General features: G+C 44.3%; 1 protein-coding gene across 2 annotated transcripts; it reads left to right on the top strand.

Annotated features, from left to right (window-relative positions):
- Positions 1–4,779: 4,779 nt before the first annotated feature.
- ENTPD6 (ectonucleoside triphosphate diphosphohydrolase 6) lies at positions 4,780–20,518 on the top strand. 2 transcript variants are annotated; one of them, XM_068675725.1, is made up of 14 exons: positions 4,780–4,932; positions 6,824–7,164; positions 8,504–8,580; positions 9,368–9,511; positions 10,441–10,516; positions 12,170–12,205; positions 13,327–13,415; positions 14,758–14,837; positions 15,423–15,487; positions 15,833–15,934; positions 16,434–16,574; positions 17,514–17,570; positions 18,706–18,818; positions 19,079–20,518. In XM_068675725.1, exons 2-14 carry the CDS (start codon positions 6,906–6,908, stop codon positions 19,166–19,168), a joined length of 1,329 nt encoding a protein of 442 aa, XP_068531826.1. In that variant the 5' UTR covers positions 4,780–4,932; positions 6,824–6,905; the 3' UTR covers positions 19,169–20,518. The 2 variants fall into 2 exon arrangements, with proteins under 2 accessions (XP_068531826.1, XP_068531827.1); XM_068675726.1 differs by lacking the exon at positions 15,833–15,934.
- The last annotated feature ends 1,721 nt before the right edge of the window (positions 20,519–22,239 follow it).

Here is a 22,239-nt window from a genome sequence, read left to right as displayed (position 1 = left end):
AACAAATAATATAGGTCAATTATGTAGGTCGTGATAAATTTGTGAAGAACTTCAGCCTGTAGGGCACCAGAAAGACCACGTTGAGGCAGCATTTTCAAAGTTACTGCTCACTTCTGCATGTGGCTCGCAAAGAGCAGGGAGAAACAGGGACATGCTTGGATGTTCATATTTTCTGGTAGTTCAGCCACAGCTGAAAACATCATTGACATCCCCTGGGAGACACCCTCTGTGATACAATTGCAGAATGGTGGAGCCCTTCCAGCATTTATTGCAGACAAATCCAGTGCACAGCCATAAATATAATACCGTACCACATCCAGCCTTCAGAGCCAGAGAAAAATGTACCAATTTGGTCTGATACTAGAGGTCTTCAGAGTTTGAGTTTATTGACACAAGATTTCATATAGCTTGAAAAAAAAAAAAAAAAAAAAAAAAAAGCCTGGAAGACAAAATACATATTACTTCAGACCACAAAAAACATTGGCAGATCACTAGATAAACCAAGAGAGAGACAGAAATGCAAAGCAGTCAGTGAAGCAATAATGTTAGTATGTCAAAGGCACATTTTAATCCTGAGCTCTAAGAATATGAGGCTTGTACACATGCTGCTCCTCCAAAACTTTTCAACCAGTTACTAGTCCTAGCTACATTTGCCAGAAACATAAATGTTTCAGGGAGATCTAATTTTTATGAGTTTGTCAAAAATTGGTGTGCTTCCAGAGGAAACAGAGAAAAATCTTATTTATGCTTTCTCTGTGGGAAAGGAAATGGCCACTCAGCATTTATCTAATATGTTTGACAGCAGCCCTCTGACCAGGGATGGGTGCAGCTCTGGAGAAGCAACAATATAGGCTAAGCCCCGCCTTTTTTAAAATATCTGGGAGGAATTATGGAGGCGGACATCAGATGAAGAGTGGGTGCCACCTGGGGGTTCAGGTAGTCACATCTCAGGGAGTCACCTGAGGTTCTCTACTGCACCTTAAATGCACTTTTGGTTTTGACATTCCCAAACCTGCACTGCTGCAAGAGAGCCATTCCCCAGGCAGGTTGGGGGGGGGGGTGCAGCACTGAAGGAAACACCAAGTGATAAAGGGGGGGTCTTCATTATTTAAATAATTCTCCAGGTCTCAGAGGGCAGATGTTCAAAGCTACACTTGTGCATCCAATCCAGGTCCACATCATGCAGCCTGAATTCATTTGTTGGCCATGAATCAACTGGTGGCAGAGATCCTTTCTCAAATAACTTGTCCCAAGTAGCCTGCATTCTAGCTGAGGTATGGTATATATAACACACAAAGCTATGAATGCACATTTATGCAATATATTTAATATGTAGGCACCATGCTGGAAAATTTGTTACAAACCTCATAGTATTTGGCTTGAGTTATTTATGGGAATGACCACAGTAAGAAAACTTCAGAACAAATGCAGAACCTTTTACACTATCCATACTTCCACCCAGGGCCCCAGATGGAGCAGTTTCCAAGAGCAGACCAAGAACTGTTCCCTGTGCACATAAATGATTCTTTCACAGGAGGAAAAAATAATAATAATTAAAAAAATTACAGTTTTACAGTTTTCTGGGTTCTCTGATACTAACTGCAGCACAGCTAAAACGTTGCAAGCTACATTTACAAATATATGTGCAGGACATCTCATATACAAGAGACAAATACTACACTGTTTTGCCCTGTCCCTAGGGAAATGGTGTTCATGATGAAATACTGCTCTCTGCTGGCCTGGCCTGATTTTTTTCCCCCTACCTAGCGAAAAGGGGGAAGTTCAACGTGTTTTGCTGGATCTTCACTTGTATCTTGCAGCAATCGGTGACAGCAGCACTTTTCATTTAGGACTAAAAAAAAAAAAAATCATATTGACAAGTAAAACAATCCTGATGTCACGTAAATCTTTTGTCTTGAAGAAGAACATAAGTAGTACTTGAGCCTGAGTATTTAGCTCTCCAGAAGCATGTCTGCTTTCTTATAACTTGAAAGAAGAAATATGCTGTTCGTGTAGCAGGCTACCCAATGCAATGAGCTCAGGTAAGGGTGTACTTTTAAAGGCAAGGGACTGAAGTCCTGTTCTGCGTATTGGGAAACTTGCTCCTAGGTGGGAATTTTCACATCAGCCCAAAATCCTAGAGACAACCTCAGGATTTGAGAGAGAGCTCCCCAGTCCCCAGGTCCTTGGGAGGACAGCTCTAGGCCTGGGAAGCTCCCTGGTTAGAAACTTGTGGACTTGTAGCACTTGCTATGCCCATTTTTTGTTGTCTTACCAAACAGTGATCAATCAAACCAAAAAACAGCTTATTTGCAAAGAATTTACTTTCCCACTGCATCACACTGCCTGCCACTAGGCATCTGTGTGCTACAGCTCATTAGCAAAAACTGTAAAACTTGACCTTTTTAATGTCAGCTTATCATCTTCAGGGGCAGAGTGCCTGTCCCAGGGATAAAGGGTATTTAACCAGCAGTTTGCTGAGCTTCTCCTGTTTACCTTCTTCTTTATGGACCTGCAGCCCCAAAGTGCTACAGGGACAATTTTGGGATTAGTACCTATAGGAATTACTAGAGCACACTCAGCTGTTTTTTTTTTTTTTTTTTTTTTTTTTTTTTTTTTTTTTTCAAGCTACCTGCAGACTCAGAGAGGTTTCTATAAGGTTTCTTGTATTTTCAGGGTCTCTCTTGCAAACTAGGAGGGTTAGAAACTAAATAAAGTGTGGATTCTGTTGCAATCACATCACTAGGGAGCCTCAAATCTTAAAGACTTTAAGTTTTCATGCCTTAATCTTTCTATGTAAGATTTTCCCACTAAGAGCAAAATTCCTTTTAAATATAGTGAAGCAACATTAAAGCAAGTTAGAAAACAGTTGGAAAGTTCAGTTTTCCTTACATGAGCAAAACAGACAGGGAGTTTCATGGGAACAGTAATGATCATTTGAAATTCCTCAATGCCTGCAATACATGGGGCTCAGAAAAAAATAATTTAATGCCCAAACAGTGCTACAAGGAAGCAATTTACCGGAATAAAGAGTACCCAGCAAGACTCAGCGCTCATTCCAACAGCGGGATCTCTCAGCACAGATGCCTGCACCTGCACAGCACTGTAGGAGCAATAGCAGAGCTCAGTGGAAGATAGGAGCCCCTCACACACAGCAAACAGCATCATGGCACAAATGGCTGCTCTGCATCTGATTTCCAAATATCACTTTTCTCTTTTCTTCATGTCTGTGTTTCCTGCTGAACCGTCACGTATCCTCGCTCCAAAAACAATGCTCTTGATTCTTCCAGATTGGGTGGAGTGGCAAACTGCTGCAGAAGTAATTTTAGCTGGTGAAAGACAAAGTGACTTATGTGGAAGAAAGACATTAAGAAATTTACTCAAGCAGAAAAAATTAAAACTTCCAGAGGAAAAAATACAGCAATCTTCTGATGGAGTCATTTGCTTACTCTCTGCCTAGAACACAGCTGGTTAAAACTTGCAAGTGACAAGTTCTTGTCATGACAGGATCTAACAACAAAAGCTGAGGGTTTGTATTGTAGCCATCCTATCAGTCATCTCTCTGATGACCTTATTCTGTGGGAACTGAGTCAACAGAGCTACTTGCTGGACTTGAATAGGTTGCAGTCCATAGTCACTTTCCATACATACTTTTCTTCCATGAAGGATTCTCTCCCTATGCTTGTAGGGGTTTCTGTGAATATATATACATTATGTGCACCCAAAACATGGGGATGGTAACTGGGAAGCTGTACCTGAGCTTCTGATCAGGAAGCAAAAAAGGGCCCAGTATTTGCTGGGAATGACTCACCATTTGTAAACGTTGCTAAAGGATTTATTTGCAAAGAACAATCATTGTGTCAGCTTGATCAACATACTGGCACATAGGAGGTGAAAGCTTTCTGCGAATTATCTCAGAAGAACTTCCTCAAGTTAATCAGTTGCCTCCAGCTGGCCACTTAACACATAAGCCTGAATCCCTGTCATGGGCTGCCCTGGGCTGCTGCCACTCACCCAGCCACTGTCTCAAAATCCCTCCTCAACAGAACATGGGGAGGAAATAAGAAAAAGCTTCTGGGTTGAGATAAAGATGGGGAGATCACTTACCAGTTATCATCACAGACAAAACAGTCTTGACTTGTGCAAAATTAATTTATTGCCAATTAAAAAAGATGTGGATGGTGAGAAACAAAGATGACATTGAAACACTTTCCCCTCACCCCGCTGCCCAAGGCTCAGCTTTACCCCTTCATTCCTGACTCCTCAACCTCCCTCCCACCCTGCCTGGCAGGATGGAGAACGGGGCATTGAGGTCAGTCCATAACAGCTCCTCTCTGCCCGCTCCTTCCTCCTCACACTTGTCCTCCACTACAGAGTGGGTCTTCTTCATGGTCTGCAGTCCTTCAGGAAAAAAAAAATAAAAATTGTTCCAGTGTGGGCTCTCCACTGGCTGCAATCCCTTCAGAAAATAGCCAGCTGCTTCAGGAGGGAGTCCTCCATGGTTACAGTGTGGATATCAGCTCCACGAATCATAAAGTGGGAAGGGACCTCTGGGGCCATCTGGTGTACCCCCTGCTCAAGCAGGACCACCCGGAGCTGCTTGCCCAGGACCACATCCAGGTGGGGCCAAAAGATCCCCAAGGAGGAGACCCCACAGCCTCTGTGGGCAGCCTGCGCCCATTTCCTGATGCTCAGGGGGCACCTCCCGCCTTCCCGTTTGTGCCCACTGCCTCTTGCCCTGGCACTGGGCACCGCTGCACAGAGCCTGGCTCTGTCCTCCGTGCCTTCAGGGCTGTACACACACTGACGGATCCCCTTTGGCTCTCTCCATGCTGAGCAGCCCCCGCTGCCCTCAGCCGCCACCACAGGCAGCAGGCCGCGCAGGCGCAGTGGCGGCGGTGTGGCCATGGCGGAGCCGGCAGTGGTGGCGGTGTGAGTGCAGCCGGGCGGGCGGCGGGCGGGCAGCGGGCAGGGGGCCGCAGGCCGGGCTGGGGCGGAGGGGCCGCCGGTGCCACCGGGTCCTGCCGGGCCACCCACGGGTGGTGGCGGTGGGTCGGGGCCCTCCGGCCTCGTGGGGCTCTGTAGGCAGCGCTGGGAGAAGCTTAACCCCTGAGAGCGGGGTTAATGGTCCCCCTGCCCTTCAGGGAGACGTGAGGGGCTGCTGCTTCCTCGCCTGTTACTGCTGCATCCTCCTCATCCTCCCCTCTCTTCACACAGACTGCTTTCTGCACAGCGGGGCCGGGAGCCTTCTGCTTTCCTTTCAGGACGTGCTTGTAGCCCTCTGGCACTTAGAGACAGTGGAGGCCTTTCTTGGACCAGGAGGGTTGGAATAAGCACCCGGATACGTGCAAGGGTTGTCACCCACGTCTGCTACTGCGAGCCAGAAAGAGCTTTCTTTTTTTTCTTTTCTTCCTTTTTTTTTTTTTTTTTTTTTTTTTCAACACCATTTTCCCAGTTTCTCTTCTGCAGCACCCCACGGTCCCTCTCCCCCTCTACCTACTCTTCACCCGTATTTGTGCCTTTGGTCTTGCCTCCCTCCATTTTTATAAAATCCTCTCCCAGCTCTTTATGACAATTTGCCATGATCACCTTGAATTTAATTCCTCCCTCTCACGCCCTCTGTGTACCTCCTGAATTCCCATCATCAACAGATTACATCTGTCAAAACCATGTTTAAGTCAACTTTATCAGCTAGTTTGCTTTTTCTTCTTCATTGCACTGTCAAAAATGAAAAATGAATAACATAATTTTATCCCCATAAATCACTGGTGACTGTTTTTTAAGCATCTGATTGCCTACATGATCACTTGCAGATTTGTTGCGTTGTTCCTCCCTGCTGTTGTTTTTTTTTTTTTTTTCCCTGGTGTTGGAGCTGGGGGTCCAGGCGGCTTCCCTGAATCTTCCTCCTTGCCTTTTATACACCAAATTAAAATTGTTCTTCTCTGGTCTCCTGGGACCTCCTTTACCATCCAGGAACTAACAAAGATAACTGCAATCGATTCTGGTTGCCCACAGAGGTTGTGGGGTCTCCATCCTTGGAGGTTTTCAAGATCCTGAGCAACCGGTGCATCCCCATAGCTGCCTGAGCAGGAGGTTGAACATGAGACCTCTGGAGGTTCCTTCCCACCCCAGTTACTGTATTTAGCTTCTCTGAACTCTCTTTCCTCTATTATTTCTTAGGCCTCAGTAGCAATGGAAATATATATATATATTTATGCTGTTTTGTGTCTTAAAATTAGCTGTAGATCTCAGTGACCTGCTGAAGGAGGATGGACATGTTCCTTGTGAACCATTAGGAAAGCAGTGTGTGATGTTGGCATGCAGCAGCCAGGGAGGCATTCGATGGCTGGGACAAGCAACGTGAGAGAAGAGGGATTTTGCTGCTAGGTCCAGTTTGACAAGTGATTCATAGGGTCATCCCAGCTCTTTGAATTCAGTATTCTGCGTCATCCTGCTGGGATGATTTTGCACACCTAACTGCAAGTTGTCCTGGATTAATCAAGATAGATTTGAGCACTGAAGACAGTAGCTGTCTCACTCTAGATGCTGAAAGAGCCGAAGGCATAAATCCTTTTCTGTGCAAGCAGTAGTCTGGCACTCTGCATGTAAGGTTTTTCACCAGGCTCTTTGTTGCAGTGGATAATTGCTTGCTCTGACAGTCATTCCCAACTTTAGCACTAACAGTTAAGCATTTAATTAATGCTCAAGTCAACTTTATTCCTGTAAGTCCCTTATCAAATAACCATCATGCTCTTAGATCTTATTATAATACCTTCTGCAGGTTTAGAAAGTAAAACACAGCTTTCTTTTCTGTTGGATGTAGGAGTGATGTGGAAACCACCTGTTCGGTGTGAAACAGAAGAAATAAAACATTTGGTAACAGGAGGAAACAAAAGATCTGATAAATGGAAGCCATGAAGATATCAAAGCGGTTCTTTGCTTTTGGGATTTTGGCATGCATCGCTATTTATGTCGCATACATGAAATGGCACTTGGATTCCAAACCACTTGTGGGAGCAACAGAAGGAGCTGCTGAAAGCAGGAGGGACAAAGTGAGCCATCAGGCACTGACCACAGAGCTCTCGGTCTTTTATGGAATCATGTTTGACGCAGGAAGCACAGGAACCCGCATCCATATTTTTAAATTTACACAGCAGCCTAAAGGTACGGCCTGCACACTGCACAATAGACAAATTCTTCTATAAATTATGATGTAGCTTATTGATGATTCTATTCTTGGGAGTACTTGAACAAATGCACTTCAGCTCTTTCCGGAGAGCCGTCAGAAAGTGCATTATGATTTGAGCGTGTGGGTTTGGATGAAATTCAGTATGAAAACGTTCAACAAGGGGGAAAATGCAGTAATGTCAGAATGCTAACTAAATAGCTGCTGTACCTTTGGAACGCATCTTAAGGAAAAGCAGTTTTTATCACAATACTTGTGGGTGAGAGGAGCAAGTGCAAAGTGCCTCATTCCCCCAGATTTTTGGCATGAGGTTGTTGTATCTCCAGTTCCTAGCAGTGAGCTGCTTCTCTCTGCATTGTCTAGCTTAGTGGCACTAAACTAAATTTGTCTTGGCTTCACTGGCACTTACCTCTTAGATTAACATTGCTGTGTATTGCATCTGGACAAAAAAAGTTTTGCTGGGAACCAAGACAGAAGTTGTCTGTAAAGCTCCAGATTTCCTCTGGAGCTGTAAGTTTCATTTGTTTATGCCTTGTCAGCTCCTATCTGTGAAACACATAAAGATGAAAGAAATCCTGTGAACACTTAAACATTTGATGTGGAGGATGTTTTTAACAGGTAGTAGTGTGGTATATGGCGTGTTTGGCTTTTGGGGAGCACTGTAGGTTTGCAGAATGGACCAGTGTAAGGCCAAGACACCAAAGGTGTTAAACAACAGTCCACATATAGGCTTCATTTATTCTTCTTCCAGTGTATTCCCAAACCTCTGCTTCTCTCTAAACAGAATTCCAGAATATATTGCAGGAAACTTTGTGGAGTGTAGTTAGGTACGAGAGGGGGATGCTGTCAAGCTCATGGTGTCTTGCTTGCAGGTTTCCAAAATACTTAGGGTTGGTTCCCTCTGCCACCATGGAAAATGGTAAAACTTCCACTGACTTCTGCTGGAGCCAAGTTTAGGCAGAACAGAGCTTGCTGGAATGTGTGGCCTTTGTTACCTGTGTAGTTTGGAAAGCTGCACATGGCAGGGGTAAGGGCTTAAGGAGAATCTGGAACCTGTCTGATACATTTGTCTGATGTGCATAAACAGTATGTGCATGGTAGGCACCAGCATGATCATGACTTTACCAAATGGTTTTGTGGAGAGCTAATTTCATAGGAGGGGCTGTGTTCAAAGATTGGGTGGCCTTTGTTCATTAGACAGAGGCTCCAGTTGACTCCCATTAGCACATAATGATGTAATTTGTAAAAATGGTTTTGGCTTTGTGTATGCAAAATGGTTTGCACTCATACTTATTTTGGAATACTGCTTTTGAACAGAGACTCCCAAATTAACCCATGAGACGTTTAAAGCGCTGAAGCCAGGCCTGTCTGCATATGCTGATGATGTTGAAAAGGTAAATTTGTGTTCTGTTATTGTAAAAGCACGTGCACCAAAGAGTGCTGCTCTTGATATGTGCTGCAAATCACATCTTGCTGTGGTACAATAGGCTGAACCGTCTCAGTTCAGTCTCCAAATGGTACAAACTCACAGCAGAAGTTGGTCGACACTCAGAGGATCAAGAAGCAGAACACATTTAGTTCTGCTTGGTCGTGTTAATTAAGCACAGCAGATGTTTTTTTCTGTCTTAAGATTTCCTGTGTGCTTAAGAATGTGACAAAAGAGCCATGTTGGATTGGAGCGGAGCCTTCTCCAGAAGTGACCAGAAGTGGATTCTCAGGGAAAGAGTCAAAAAAACGGGCCAAGTGTGAAGTGACTTCTCTCCTGTCTCCCTTACCTTCTGGCTCGGAGGGATTTAGGGAGTTCCTGAGCCAGACATGCACCCGACTCATAGTGTTTTGCTGGCTCCAAAGGGCTTTTTTTCCCAGGGATTTGCCACGTAACTTTTTAAACCTCCTGTAGCCCGAACATTCAGTTTGGGTACTGCTTGGCACACGGTGCAATTTGAGAAAGTGACTTTTCCTGTTTGCCTCTGACCTGTTGCTGGATAATCCCAGTTATATCCGCCAGTTCTTACTCTGTGAGTCATCCACTTTCTCCTGATCCCTTATGATGTTTACCTGTCCCTGTTCCGCCTTTACAGTGAATCATACCTCTGATCACCCTTTTGCCCTCTGAGAAACGCAAATCTTAAAGGTTTCTAATATGGGCTTTTGTGGGGGTTGTTCCTTCTCTGCTCACAGAGTGGCCAGGGAATAAAAGAGCTCCTGGAGGTGGCAAAGAAGGAAGTTCCTATGGAGCTGTGGAAGTTTACTCCTCTGGTCCTGAAAGCGACAGCTGGCTTACGGTTGCTGCCGGGAGAAAAGGCTCAGAAATTGCTGGATAAGGTACAGTTTCTTGTCTTTCAGTGTGCTTTCTAGAAATTTTGTGACAAAAATCGGTCCCTTCAGCGTAAAGTATATACTTCTTTATCCTTATGTACCTTAGTCACTCCTATCACTTTACTCTGAAAGCAGTATAGAGTCACCTGATCTCAGATGAATCTGGAGTGAGAAACTGTATGAGTACAAACAGAGAAATGGTGACAGCTCCAAATAAGCCTGGAGATGATATGAAACACAATAAGTGTAATGAGATACTTCTAACAGTCATCACAGGCTTGTTCTTAGTGCGTGGGTTTGTTGGTGGTTTTGACCAGAATCCTGCTTTTCTGAGAAAAACTTTCTGCTATTTGATTTGCTGCGTTATCTGCCTGCTGCTGCAAGATTCCTCCACTTTATGTTGATTAGAAATAGTGTAAATTGCATTTACAGGCATGTAAAATGTTTAGTATTTCAAAATATTATAAAAATAAACAAAATATTATGTCCTAGACCTTACAGCTGCTGGAGAAGTTATTGGTTGTACCCTAATTGTACTATTTTTTCTAAGCAATGATTGGAGGGAAGAAATGTGGTCTGATTGAAACCAATGTCTAGATTGTTCTCCAATGCTTACAAGCTGGTCTGTTCTTTTTCCACACTGAATTTCATCTGGAACTGCTGCAATTGTTTCTTTAGAAGACCCCAGAAATGTAGGGCTTTGCTGCCTCATGTAGGGTGCAGTACAGAAAGCTTCTAACAGCCAACATGCTTATGTTAAAAATGCCATTCCCTGGTGTAGTCCCAAAGCTGTTGTTCATAGTAGTTGTTGGCTGTGATTTCTGGCCCAAGAGAAGGAACATTTGTATAAAACCAGAGTTTAAAAAAAAAAAAACAATTGCTTTTCAACTGAAAAAATAAATAAATTCTGAGCATAACTTTTATTTGAACTACAGGTGAAGGAGATTTTTCAGGCTTCCCCCTTCTTTGTGAGGGACAACTGTGTGTCGATAATGAACGGGACTGATGAAGGTAGGTTAACTTCTGAAGAATCTTTTTGCAATCCTGGAGATTCCTGCTGCTCTGTGGCAAGTCCCCACTGACCACACTAGGAACCCATATGTAGCAGGTTTGATATAATTTTTATACTGCCTCAGGCAGTGCCTGCCAAAGAGATTTTGTACTACATTTTCCAATGTGAAGTCCTTCACTTCATCCTGGTTTTCAAAGCTCTGATTACCAGGCAATTCTCATGGGATCGCCAGGAAGCCACTGTGCAGTCAGCACTTCTGGAAGGCTCTCCGTGTATCTGCTTGTTGAGGTGGTCTTCAACACCTCCTGTTTTTGTACACCCTGCTTTTGACAATGCTCATCTGAGCTTTCTGGAACTATTTTGTCTTATTGTTAATTAAAACTGATCTAACGAGTGTGATTGTGAATTGAACCTGGAAAAAAAAAAGTTACATAGAGAAAATATATATTGAAGTAAGTGGATGTTCATCAAAAAAGGCTGAGCAGAAGAAAAGGCTGACCCAGAATCAGTCTTGACTTAAAGTAATTCAAAGAAACATGTCTACATTCTGGGTGACTTAGTGTTGAAGTGTGTTTTTAATCTGCTTAGAAACCAGACTTGAAAGTAGTTGCTGCTTTCGAGCTGTTTATGACTTTTTTTTTTTTTTTTTTTTTTTTTTTACTGCTTAATGGAAGAACAACATTGTAATTCTTTTCATTTTAAGTTCATTAATAGCTCTGACAGCCTTGGTTCAGCCAAGGGCTGAAGTGGACCATGTTCCCTAGCGTGCCTTAGTTTTAACCAAATGGATAAATATTTTAATTTGTTAACATAAGGGCCATTCGTTCACCTAATTAATGGAGAAGAAGTTTAGAAAACAAGAAAAGGACAGCAACAGGGCAGTTCACAAAAATGCTTTGAGGAAAATAGGAAAAAATAAAGCACTGAAAAGATGAAAATTCTTAGTATTCAAAAGGAAAATTGTATGCCTAACATAACACAAAAGCCTACTGGCGGTTATTTTTGCTATAAAATGAACCATGGGAGAGTTTGTCATTTCCTTATTTTTTAGCTAAGGACTGAAGCCACTCTATTAGAGCCTTTGGGACTTCTCACCTAAGTGTTTGGCCTGTGAGGTACAGAGTTCTCCAGACATTTCATATGTGGAGCTTCTCTTCCTATTACCCCATAAACTCTGGTATAGAAGGCCAGTCTCTTTGCTCAAGGCCTCTGATCTTAGTTTAGGACAGTCCTTGACGGTTTTGGAAACACTGGCTTTGGGGTGGGCTGGGTCAGGGTAGCTCAGCAAAGCCAATCCTATTTGCCTCTCTTGAAGGGCCTTCTTTCTAGGTGTTCTTTGGAGTCTTTGCATTAGAAATCCTCCATTTGTCAAAGGGGGCAAGGTTACTTGTGGTAGATGCTTCTCTGGAATCTCCTTCTATGGTTGCATGACAAGCTGTGGTTTGCTGGTTGTTTTTGTTTAGCTGGTGCAGTGAAACGGAGAAAACTTCAAAATACCTCCAGTGAATCAGATGCTAAAGCCGGAAGGCCTTGTAAAATGGCTCATCCTAATGCTTACTGTTGTTATATAAAATGAAATTACGCGATCTAACAGTGCATCTTCTGACATTATGTGATCTAACCGTGCCTATTCTGAATCTTTTCCTTGTTAGGAATTTCAGCCTGGATCACAATAAATTTTTTAACAGGTATGTTTACATGAGTATGTGTCTAAAAATATGACTGACGCCATGAAATTCATACTGTTTTCTGCCCCTGTATAATATTTGCTCATTCATTGGAAAGGTCTGGAAATAAGTCACCAGTTGTTTTTGGCCTGGCCCATTTAAGTAATTAAGTTTTTGGCCATTTGCTTGATAGAATGAGGAATTTAATCTCTTTTCCTAGATGTTCATAAAGCCTTTCTTTTAATTCCCTGTAAGGTACCAGAGCATTTTATTCCTTTTTATAGTCTGCCACTAGCTCTGCATAAATTTTTGATGTGGATATTGCAGATCTGTCTGGCAGCTGCCCAGTGTGAAAGTAAGTGCTGTTGGTGCTTCCTTACGTATTTATAAAAGAAATAGAGCAAGTGTTTACACTAGTGAGATAGAAAAGGGTAGCTGAAGAAAAAAATTAAACTGACAATAAGCAAACCGGTCTGCCACCCAAGCACTCTGTTCAGCACAGTGTGCGGAACATTATGACAAGTGCTGTAAATCTTTTTATGCTCACAGGGAGTATCAGAAAGGTCAGAGATCTTCAAACATTAGCTCTCATGAGGTATGCTGTGGTACTTGGCACAAACCGATCTTGTCAGGAAGGTGTATTTGAATGATCTGAGAAGAACTGGATTTAAATGAGAAGAAAGGTCTGGGACGGCAGCAGGAAGAATTCTGAGTGAGCTAGTCTATTGAGCCAGCTCTTTTCAGGCTGTCCTCCCCTTGGCCATAGGAATCTGCAAAATACTGCTGTGGGATCGGGGGGAGATGGCCAGGAAAACCACATTCCTTTGTGTTTCAAAGTGGTTACCAGAGTAAAGTTTGCGAAAAGGTGCTTGCATCCAGTGAAGAATGTTTAGGAATCCAGTAACCAAAGCTGCTGTAATTAGGGCATGAGCAGCCACCAGAGAAATAATAGTCACTTGCAGGATTTTCAGGTCATCCTGATAGAGCACGAATAAGTGACGATGCTATACTCTAGTGCTGGCTGGGAGCTGACAGATGGAGTTGGATTGCCGTCTTTCTTTACAGCTGTACTTCTGGTTTTATTCCTTGCCAGTTTCTCACAGTGCCCACTGTGCCTTTCTCTCTTCTGTCACGCATTTTAGGTAGTTTAGATGACCCGCAGAAGAGAAGCGTAGGAATGCTGGACTTGGGTGGCGGATCAACACAGATCACCTTCCTCCCACACACCGAGGTAATGGGAACATGCACGCAGCAGGGAAATGCTGGTGCAGAAACCAGTAACTGCTCAGTTTTATTTCCCTTGGATACATGCCAAGGGGTTGTCAGTGTAACATAAAACCATGCTTCTGACAGAATAACCCTTATCAGTTGGTCACGTATGCCTTGTTACAGTCGGTGACAGAGACATGGGCAACTCTCTGTCGGTCCTCTTGCTCCAGCTCCGTGGGTCGGTGCATGTGGTGAATGCCAGGGCTGCTTTATGTAGGAGAAAATGCAATGTCCTGAGCATCTGAACACTCACTTTGTGCTGCTTATAGTGACCTCAAAGGCAATGCTGTTAGTGAATCCAAGTCCATTTGGCATATACTGTGTTCTAAGAACAGAATTAGATGCATTCTCGATGTTTGTTTGTGGCTTTCCTGAGTTTACTCAGTTGCAAATGAATGCTTTATAAAGGGTAACATGAATTATGCAGTTAGAAGCACATGCTGATGTTTGTCGTTTCAGCTTCCTCTTATAGCATTAGTATAGGTGTTCTGTGAGCCCTGTGGGTATGGAGTAGCAAGGTCCTGGCCCGATCAGAGATCCTGTTCGTAGTAAAGCTGCACAGAAGCAGAGGATAAGGTTGCTGTTTGTAGTGTGTCAGCCCCGGCTGATCAGGACACTGTGCTCTCACAGCAGAATGACTGGGAATGTGAAGAGCCCTGGATGTGGAAATTCTGGAGTTAGACATGGTGTTAAGATATGAGCAGCTACGCATGAGCTGCCTGAGCTGTGTTCCCCATAAATGCGCTGGTGGTGGTAGTGCACTTGGGGAACAGGCTGCTCAGTGCTTTAGACAATTGTCCTTTCATTTCTTCAGACAACAGGCTGGTCCTCACTCTGTTCCTTGGCAAGAACAGTGATGTACTTTTCCTCTGGCCTGTGGAAGTTCACAGCTGAATTCACTGGAGTAGGAAGTTAATGCGTGCCTGGTTTACTTATTATTTTGCACGGTTTTCCCTAGTAGTGATCCTGTGACGAGGCAGTTCTGTAGCATCTTGACAAAAACAGTTAAGAACTGGAACAAGGACTCCTTATAATTAAAACAGTTCTTTTACGGATGAGTTTGGTGTTGACGCACATAGAAATGTAAGCAGTTTGGACTGTCATGTAAAGTCACTATTTTAGCTCCAGTTTTTTTGGTTCTCTTATGTATCAAAGGTCAAACGGAGATACATGCAAATTCTTCATTTCTCTCTGAGCCATGCTAGGATTGTTTCATGTATTTCCTAAGGTTTTGGAAGATTGTCTTGTTGATGTTTGCTGTTGCTGGCAGAAAGCTTGCCATGACATTTTTTTTTTCCCTCCAGGCAACTCTCCAGACATCACCAGCTGGCCATACAACTTCATTTCAGATGTTTAACAGCACCTACAAGCTGTATTCATACAGGTTAGTTGTGGTAAAAAGAGATACTGGAAAAGTAGGAGCTTTCTTTGAAGCCAGTGAGATCTAGGTGTTTTGCTGAAGTGCACTTGAGTCCTGAGAAGAAGTGGGTGAGCCTGAGCCAAGTCACGGTCCACGCAAGCTGACCAGGGGGTGGCTATGCAGAACAGCAGGCAGATAAGCAGTCTGATGGCTGAGAAAGTGATGGGCTCTAATTCTGCTCCTGGCTTTGAAGCTGCCCAATGCTTTGGGCAGAGGGAAGGAGAGTCTTCCCACCTACGTTTGCTGTGGGATGTGCTGGAGCTTGGAAAGAGTCCATGCTGGAGGTTGTGTGGCCTTTGAGGAGTGGAGGAGAAAGGTTAGGGGAAGCATTCCCAGCCTTTAAAGAGACGTCATAGTTCACAGCTATTCCCTGTGCTTTTTCAAGGAGAGATTATCCCTCTGGGTAAGGATAATATCACGGTGGGTTGTCATACTGTTCCCCTAATGCATGAGCCTTTTTGCTGGGACCACACAGAGGAGGCAGGCACGTCGGTGGAGTATCAGAGGAAGGACGTTTGTTGTTCACAGAGGCTTTTTTTCCCTTTGCAGTTACCTGGGACTCGGGCTGATGTCAGCGAGGCTTGCCATTTTAGGAGGAGTTGAGGGAAAACCTTGTAAGTTCCGGGCACTCTTCAAGTCTTGGCTCTGAGCACAGAGTGCATTGCACTGTTGTGGGGGAAAAAGGGTTGTCTGTACTCTTCCTACTGGGCTGAAGGTGCCTGAGTGGTATGTGCATTCCCGTCACCATAGCTGAGTGTGTCTGAGACAAATGCAGGAGGTGATGCTGCTAGATCCCAGGAGACATGGATGTTTGCCAGCCTGAGGGAGGCGTGGGACACCTGAGCCATGGATGGGGCTTAGAGGTGCATTGCTGAGGATGTGGGACAGTCAGAAGCAGGACTGGGGATCTAAAATTAACTCATTTTTTTCTCTAATGCGGCTTTGTTTTATTTCTGCAGTAGGGGAAGGTGAGGAATTGATCAGCCCTTGCTTACCACCTGGTTTCAAATCTGAATGGCAACATGCTGAGATAGTGTACAAAATTAAAGGACAGAAGGCAGGTATAGTGATTTATCGCTCTCTCTTCCTATCTAGGCCAGCAAGCTACTAGAAGAGTATTTAAAATTATATGCACTCAGCTTCTTGGAAAGATACTAAATTCTCTGCCCGTGTACTCCTCTGTCTGGCTTTCTCTCGACATGCTGTTAAAGAGATTCTGCAGCTCTTGCCTCTCGCGCTGTGGTATGTCTGCCCAGTCAGTAAATCTGTTAGTAGTACTGCAGATGGAGCGGAGCGCTCCCTGAATTCTTTTCAAAGTCCTTCTGCCTCAAATGGTGTTGTTCGGCTCTGATCTATCACATACTTGGTCCCAGCCTGAGGGCAGTCAGTGTTACCGCTTGGAGAAGATGCAGGGGTGTCGTTCCAGTTCTCTGTGAAGAGACTGTAAGAAATGAAGAAGCGCTGTTGTGTGAAAGGGAGTCTGTCTCCTTGCAGATCCTGAAGAAATTCTTTGTTTAAGTGTCTACCTGTACTATGCTGGGTGTCTTTGCATTCTTTCAGGGGAGCCTCTGTACGAGTCTTGCTCTAACAAAGTGGCGAAGATGCTCTACAAGAAAGTGCATAAAGCTGAGGAAGTGAAGGACTTGGATTTTTATGCTTTCTCCTACTACTATGACCGTGCAGCAGAGGTTGGTCTCATAGGTATGTTTGCTCCTGTTTTAATTTCATTTTAAATGACAGGTCTTGGAAGAAATGGCAGCACTGATCCACATCACAGTGCTGTGGTAAGCTCTCATGGCTACCACAGTGCATTGGTCTCGAGTGAATATTGAATATTGTTGCATTTCTTTACAGAAGGGACTAAAGATGTGATACAGGACCTCCAACTTTTTGTAATTTTTTAAACAAGCTGTCTGCATTTCAGAAGTGATTGGTGTCTGATTACAATCCAAAATAGAAAAAAGACTTCGTGATGATATGAAAAAACTTGCTAGCTTTTTTCTCGGGCAGTAAAGTAGATCAGACTTGCTCTCTTGGGCTGTATATTTTGCTTCACTGACCTTTTTAGATGGAGTAAATATTTTCAGATAGTTCAACATGTATTCAGAATGAATCCCCTCTCCTTTCCAGTGGTACGCTGGAGTAGAGAAGGCTGTCACATTTAGTAGTAAAAAGCAGACGATGGGATCTCAAGCTAGTATGGACAAACTTACCCCCTCCTCAGCCACTTTGTTTTATGAATAATTTCACATTTAGTATGTTGCAGAGCACCACTGCCCTGTCAGATCTGGTCAGAGGTGTTAGCTGGGTTCAGGCATTACAGGACAGAGCAGCATAGACATGGGGCAACATGAAGGAGTCTTTAAACTCTGTTTTTTTTTTTTTTTTTTTTTTTTTTTTTTTTATGAAACTAGTTTTAGGAAACTTAAGTTCTTCATAGAATTAGGTTTTCAAGCTATACTGAGAACCTTAAATAAAGGTTCTTACACCATTAAAGCAAATGTGAGTTTTGTCATTGCTTTCAGTTGGCTCAGGCTTATTTCCAAACAATCTGTACAAATGTCTTTTACAATGTGAGTCTACTACTGCCCTTATATGAAAAAAACATACAACATACCATGATTTTTTTTTCTTTTTTAGATAAAGAAAAAGGAGGAAGCTTAACTGTGAATGACTTTGAAATTGCAGCTAAGTATGGTGAGTAAAAGATGCAATCAAACAGGATTGGTAATTGTGTGTAAATTCATACCCAGGTGGAATATGTGTGACATGCTAAGAAGACTGATTTTTTTTTGTTTCAAGTAAATACTATGCACCCCTCTCCATAGCACCTCTGCTGATTTGTATGTATTTCTGAAAATATCAACTTTTTTTTTTTTTTTTTTTTGAGATTTAGTTTTCTTGTAATGCATTTAAAAACTCTCTTGGGAATTACTAATAAGCCTGCCAGTTAGCAGTTATCCTGAAACCATGCTTGCAAAATAAATATGGGGGATCTCATCTTGTTAGCATAATCTGTTCTAATCTTGTTTATTTTTTCATTTTTTTTTTCTCATGATTTATTTGTATATTTGATTGTTAATTGGAAAGGGGAGGAAACCAATTCATTGCCTTTTTTGCTTCACCAGCTGCAGAGAGAATTGCCTCCTCAGATTTGCAAATGTAATCATCTTTTTGTTTGTTTGTTTTTAATAGTACAGACTCAGGCCTTGATCAAACTGACTTGTGACTTTTTGACAAACTTTCTGAGTGACTGAACAATTGTTGCAGTTCTTATTTCTGGACTATCTTTAATGTATTCCCTCCTGAGAAAGGAAGCGGGTTTTATTTATTTTATTTATTTATTTATTTACAGTTGAATGCTTACACTCAAGAAACTTTTTAGTAGGAGAAGCACAAGTAACTGTTCAGCATTCAAGCTTTATGGAGATAGGGACAAAATTTTTCACAAAGTCTGTTTTTCCAAGCTGCTGACATCTTTTTTTTTTCAGTGAGAAGCAGATGTGATCACACTTGAGGTTGCTGATATTTAAAAATATAAAGTAGGTAGGATAAAAGTGGGAGGCCCTTGTTGTCCTTGCCCTGATAAGGACAAGAAACTCAGCTGTCATTGTGGAGGCTGAATGCCTTGCTCTTCCTTCCCATGTGCCAAAACTCTTTATATTTTATATTAAAATAACATGCATGTTATTTTAATGTCATTTTAATGGGTTCCATTACTGTGGAACTCAAATTACAAGAGGTGATTTTAAGGATTTGTTAGAGGTTTTTCAAAGCTAAGTTGATGCTAGGCCTGAGCCCCACATTCAAACGCTGCTTTCTGTGTCTTCAGTGTGTAAAACCATGGAAATCAGCCCTGGAAGCAGCCCTTTTCTCTGCATGGACCTCACATACATCACCTTCCTCCTGCAAGAACTGGGCTTCCCAAAGACCCAAGTCTTTAAGGTAACGCACAAAAACAGATTGCTGGGGAGAGTGGGCAGAAGACGCCAAGACATTACTCATCATGCCAGTAGCTTGGTCCCTGGTTTCCCTTTTTGCTACAACGCATGCTCTATGAGTGAGATGGGGCAACACTGCCTCCACAACTGTGATAACGAGTTGTGATAACCTTCAACACTATATTTGCCTTGTATACTTCCCCTTCTGGCAGAGAATTGTGTTTAAACTTCCTTTTTATTTTTTCTTTTATTTTTTTTCTCCAGCTTGCCCGGAAAATCAACAACGTTGAAACAAGCTGGGCATTGGGAGCCACTTTCCATTACATCGACTCACTCAATAGACTGAAGTATTAAAGCTCTTGAAGGCAGTTCTGGGAACCTCAGGTTTTGGAAAACCAACACAAGAGAATCTGTTGAAGGGGTCTGGTTTTGGCTTCTGGAGTCCTTTGAGAGGTTACCATAAGCTAGGCCCCTTCCCTCCCACCCCCTGTGAGGTCCCCTCCATCACTTGCTCTTTTTTACAGTGCACAGTGCAGTATCTGAAGAATAAGCCTTGATTGTACAGCATCTGCAGTCAACTTGATGCAAAACTGGATCATCATTGAAGGAAAACCAGGACACCTGCAGGACATCTATGATCTCTATGAGAAAACCACACATTTTTGGAATATGCCTGTGCTGTTTGCTTGTACTGTGCTGAAGTCAGTGTAGGAAATAGTCACTCCAGAGGGAACTCTTTATTGTCCTGATTTCAGGGTGTTTTTTTCCTGTTTGTCAGCAGTTTCCAGTGATAATTATTTTTATTTTACTACTTACCTGTTTGAAAGTGAACTCGTGCGTGTGTGTGAAGACAGTGCATTTACACGGCTGTGCTGCTGACAGGCTGCAGCTGAGAAATGCTGTGTGGAAGTTTCAGCTCTGCTTCTCACTTGCTGGACTAGTGAAGCTCAGGAGCACTATTGAGGCTGGGTACAGACAGGCATGAATCAGAGCCTGTATGCCCTGTAGGGTTAATGCCTACAACCTCAAGGTGATACGTTGGCTGTTGGGAGATTGGTGCTGGAAGACAACACCAGATGTGCTGGATCAAGATGACCAAAGTCTGGGAGTTTGGTACAGGGCTAAGGATAGATTTGACAGTTTTAAAGAAGGTCAGCATAAGATCCATAAACAAGATGCAGCCACAAAAAGAAACCCTGAGCACAGCTTAGTGGACCTCACAGGCATTTGTGCCTTGGCAAAGCTTATGCAGGGCCCAGGATAAATGGTGCTTTGGGTGCCACTTCCTGCAGACACATCTCACTTTGATAAATGAATGTATTGTCGTTGCACTGAGCTGTGGCAGGGTAGCTGCAATGCACCACTCCAGCAGTATCCTGGACACAGGCTGGAAGTGATCTCAGAGGCAGCACGAGCTGGAGAGCACATGCTGTGTGCTGCTTATAATCTGACCATGGAATCGTGTTGTACTTGTATGGATGTTTAGGCAGACCTGAGTGGTCATTAGGGGATGTAAAAGAGCCCAGCCTGCAGGAGAGCCAGCAGTGTATGCCCTGGTGCGTGGGCTCTCTTGGCCACAGCCCTGTCCTTTACCTGGGGCAGTGAGACACAATATAGGTGTGCATGGCTGCTGGCTCTGCAGCTGAGCCTGGGGGGGACATTTGAACACCACCCTACTGACAATAAAACTACAATTGAAGACCTGGTGGTAGTGGTGTGACTTTTTGCTCCAAAACCTGTCAGGCCCCACAAGGTGGATGGGTTGAGAAACATGTGCCCTCATACCTTTCCATCCCCTGCACACCTTTCCAATTCCCTTGGGGAATTCCAGTCCCCTCAGGCCACCCCTGCTGTCTCACACCATCCCCATTACCTTCACACCATCCCTGTCCCCTTGTGCTATCCCTGTCCTTCATGCCACCCATATCGCCTCATGCCACTCGTGTCCCGTCATGCGACCTCTGTCCCCCTCACACCACAGAGACTCACCTAGGTTGGAAGAGGCCTCCAAGATCACCCAGTCCAACCTCTCACCTACCACTAACAGTCCCCACTAAACCATATCCCTAAGCTCTCCATCTAAACATCTTTTAAAGACCTCCAGGGATGGGGACTCCACCACCTCCCTGGGCAGCCCGTTCCAGTGCCTAACAACCCTTTCAGTAAAGAAGTTCTTCCTAACATCCAACCTAAATCTCCCCTGGCGCAACTTAAGCCCATTCCCCCTTGTCCTGTCACCAGGCACATGGGAGAACAGGCCAACCCCCACCTCGCTACAGCCTCCTTTAAGGTACCTGTAGAGAGCGATAAGGTCGCCCCTGAGCCTCCTCTTCTCCAGGCTGAACAAGCCCAGCTCCTTCAGCCGCTCCTCGTAGGACTTGTTCTCTAGGCCCCTCACCAGCTTCGTCGCCCTTCTCTGGACCCGCTCAAGCACCTCGATGTCCTTCTTGTAGCGAGGGGCCCAAAACTGAACACAGTACTCGAGGTGCGGCCTCACCAGAGCCGAGTACAGGGGGACGATCACCTCCCTAGCCCTGCTGGTCACACTGTTTCTGATACAAGCCAGTATGCTGTTGGCCTTCTTGGCCACCTGAGCACACTGCTGGCTCATATTCAGCCGACTGTCCACCATCACTCCCAGGTCCTTCTCTGCCTGGCAGCTCTCCAACCACTCGTCTCCCAGCCTGTAGCTCTGCTTGGGGTTATTGCGCCCCAGGTGCAGGACCCGGCACTTGGCCTTGTTAAACTTCATGCAGTTGAGCTCAGCCCATCGGTGCAGCCTATCCAGATCCTCCTGCAGAGCCTTCCCACCCTCAAGCAGATCGACACACGCACCTAGCTTGGTGTCATCTGCAAACTTACCGAGGGTGCACTCAATCCCCTCATCCAGATCATTGATGAAGATATTAAAGACGACTGGCCCCAGCACTGAGCCCTGGGGAATGTCACTAGTGACTGGCCTCCAACTGGACTTGGCTCCATTTACCACGACTCTTTGGGCCCGGCTATCCAGCCAGTTTCTAACCCAATGAAGCGTGTGCCAGTCCAAGCCACGAGCAGCCAGTTTCTTGAGGAGAATGCTGTGGGAAACGGTGTCAAAAGCCTTGCTGAAGTCAAGGTAGACCACATCCACAGCCTTTCCCTCGTCCACCCAGCGCCTCACTTTGTCATAGAAGGAGATCAGGTTCGTCAAGCAGGACCCGCCTCTCATAAACCCATGCTGACTGGGCCTGATCGCCTGCTTGCCCTTCAAGTGCCGCATGATGACTCTCAAGAGGATCTGCTCCATGAGCTTCCCTGGTACTGAGGTCAAACTGACAGGCCTGTAGTTTCCTGGGTCAGTCCTCCGGCCCGTCTTGTAGATGGGCGTCACATTCGCTAGCCGCCAGTCAGCTGGGACCTCCCCCGATAGCCAGGACTGCTGA

This window comes from Anas acuta, chromosome 3 (genome assembly GCF_963932015.1).
Source record: "Anas acuta chromosome 3, bAnaAcu1.1, whole genome shotgun sequence".
NCBI lineage: Eukaryota > Metazoa > Chordata > Aves > Anseriformes > Anatidae > Anas > Anas acuta.
Note: the sequence above shows the minus strand (reverse complement) of the source record. Positions and strands in the feature narration are given on the sequence as shown.

Excerpts from the sequence above, each read along its gene's own strand:
- ENTPD6 (XM_068675725.1), top strand. The coding sequence starts at position 6,906 with ATGGAAGCCATGAAGATATCAAAGCGGTTCTTTGCTTTTGGGATTTTG. Across the intron at positions 9,512-10,440 it reads CTCAGAAATTGCTGGATAAG|GTGAAGGAGATTTTTCAGGC; the intron begins GTACAGTTTCTT and ends TTTGAACTACAG. Across the intron at positions 15,488-15,832 it reads AGGAGTTGAGGGAAAACCTT|TAGGGGAAGGTGAGGAATTG; the intron begins GTAAGTTCCGGG and ends TTATTTCTGCAG.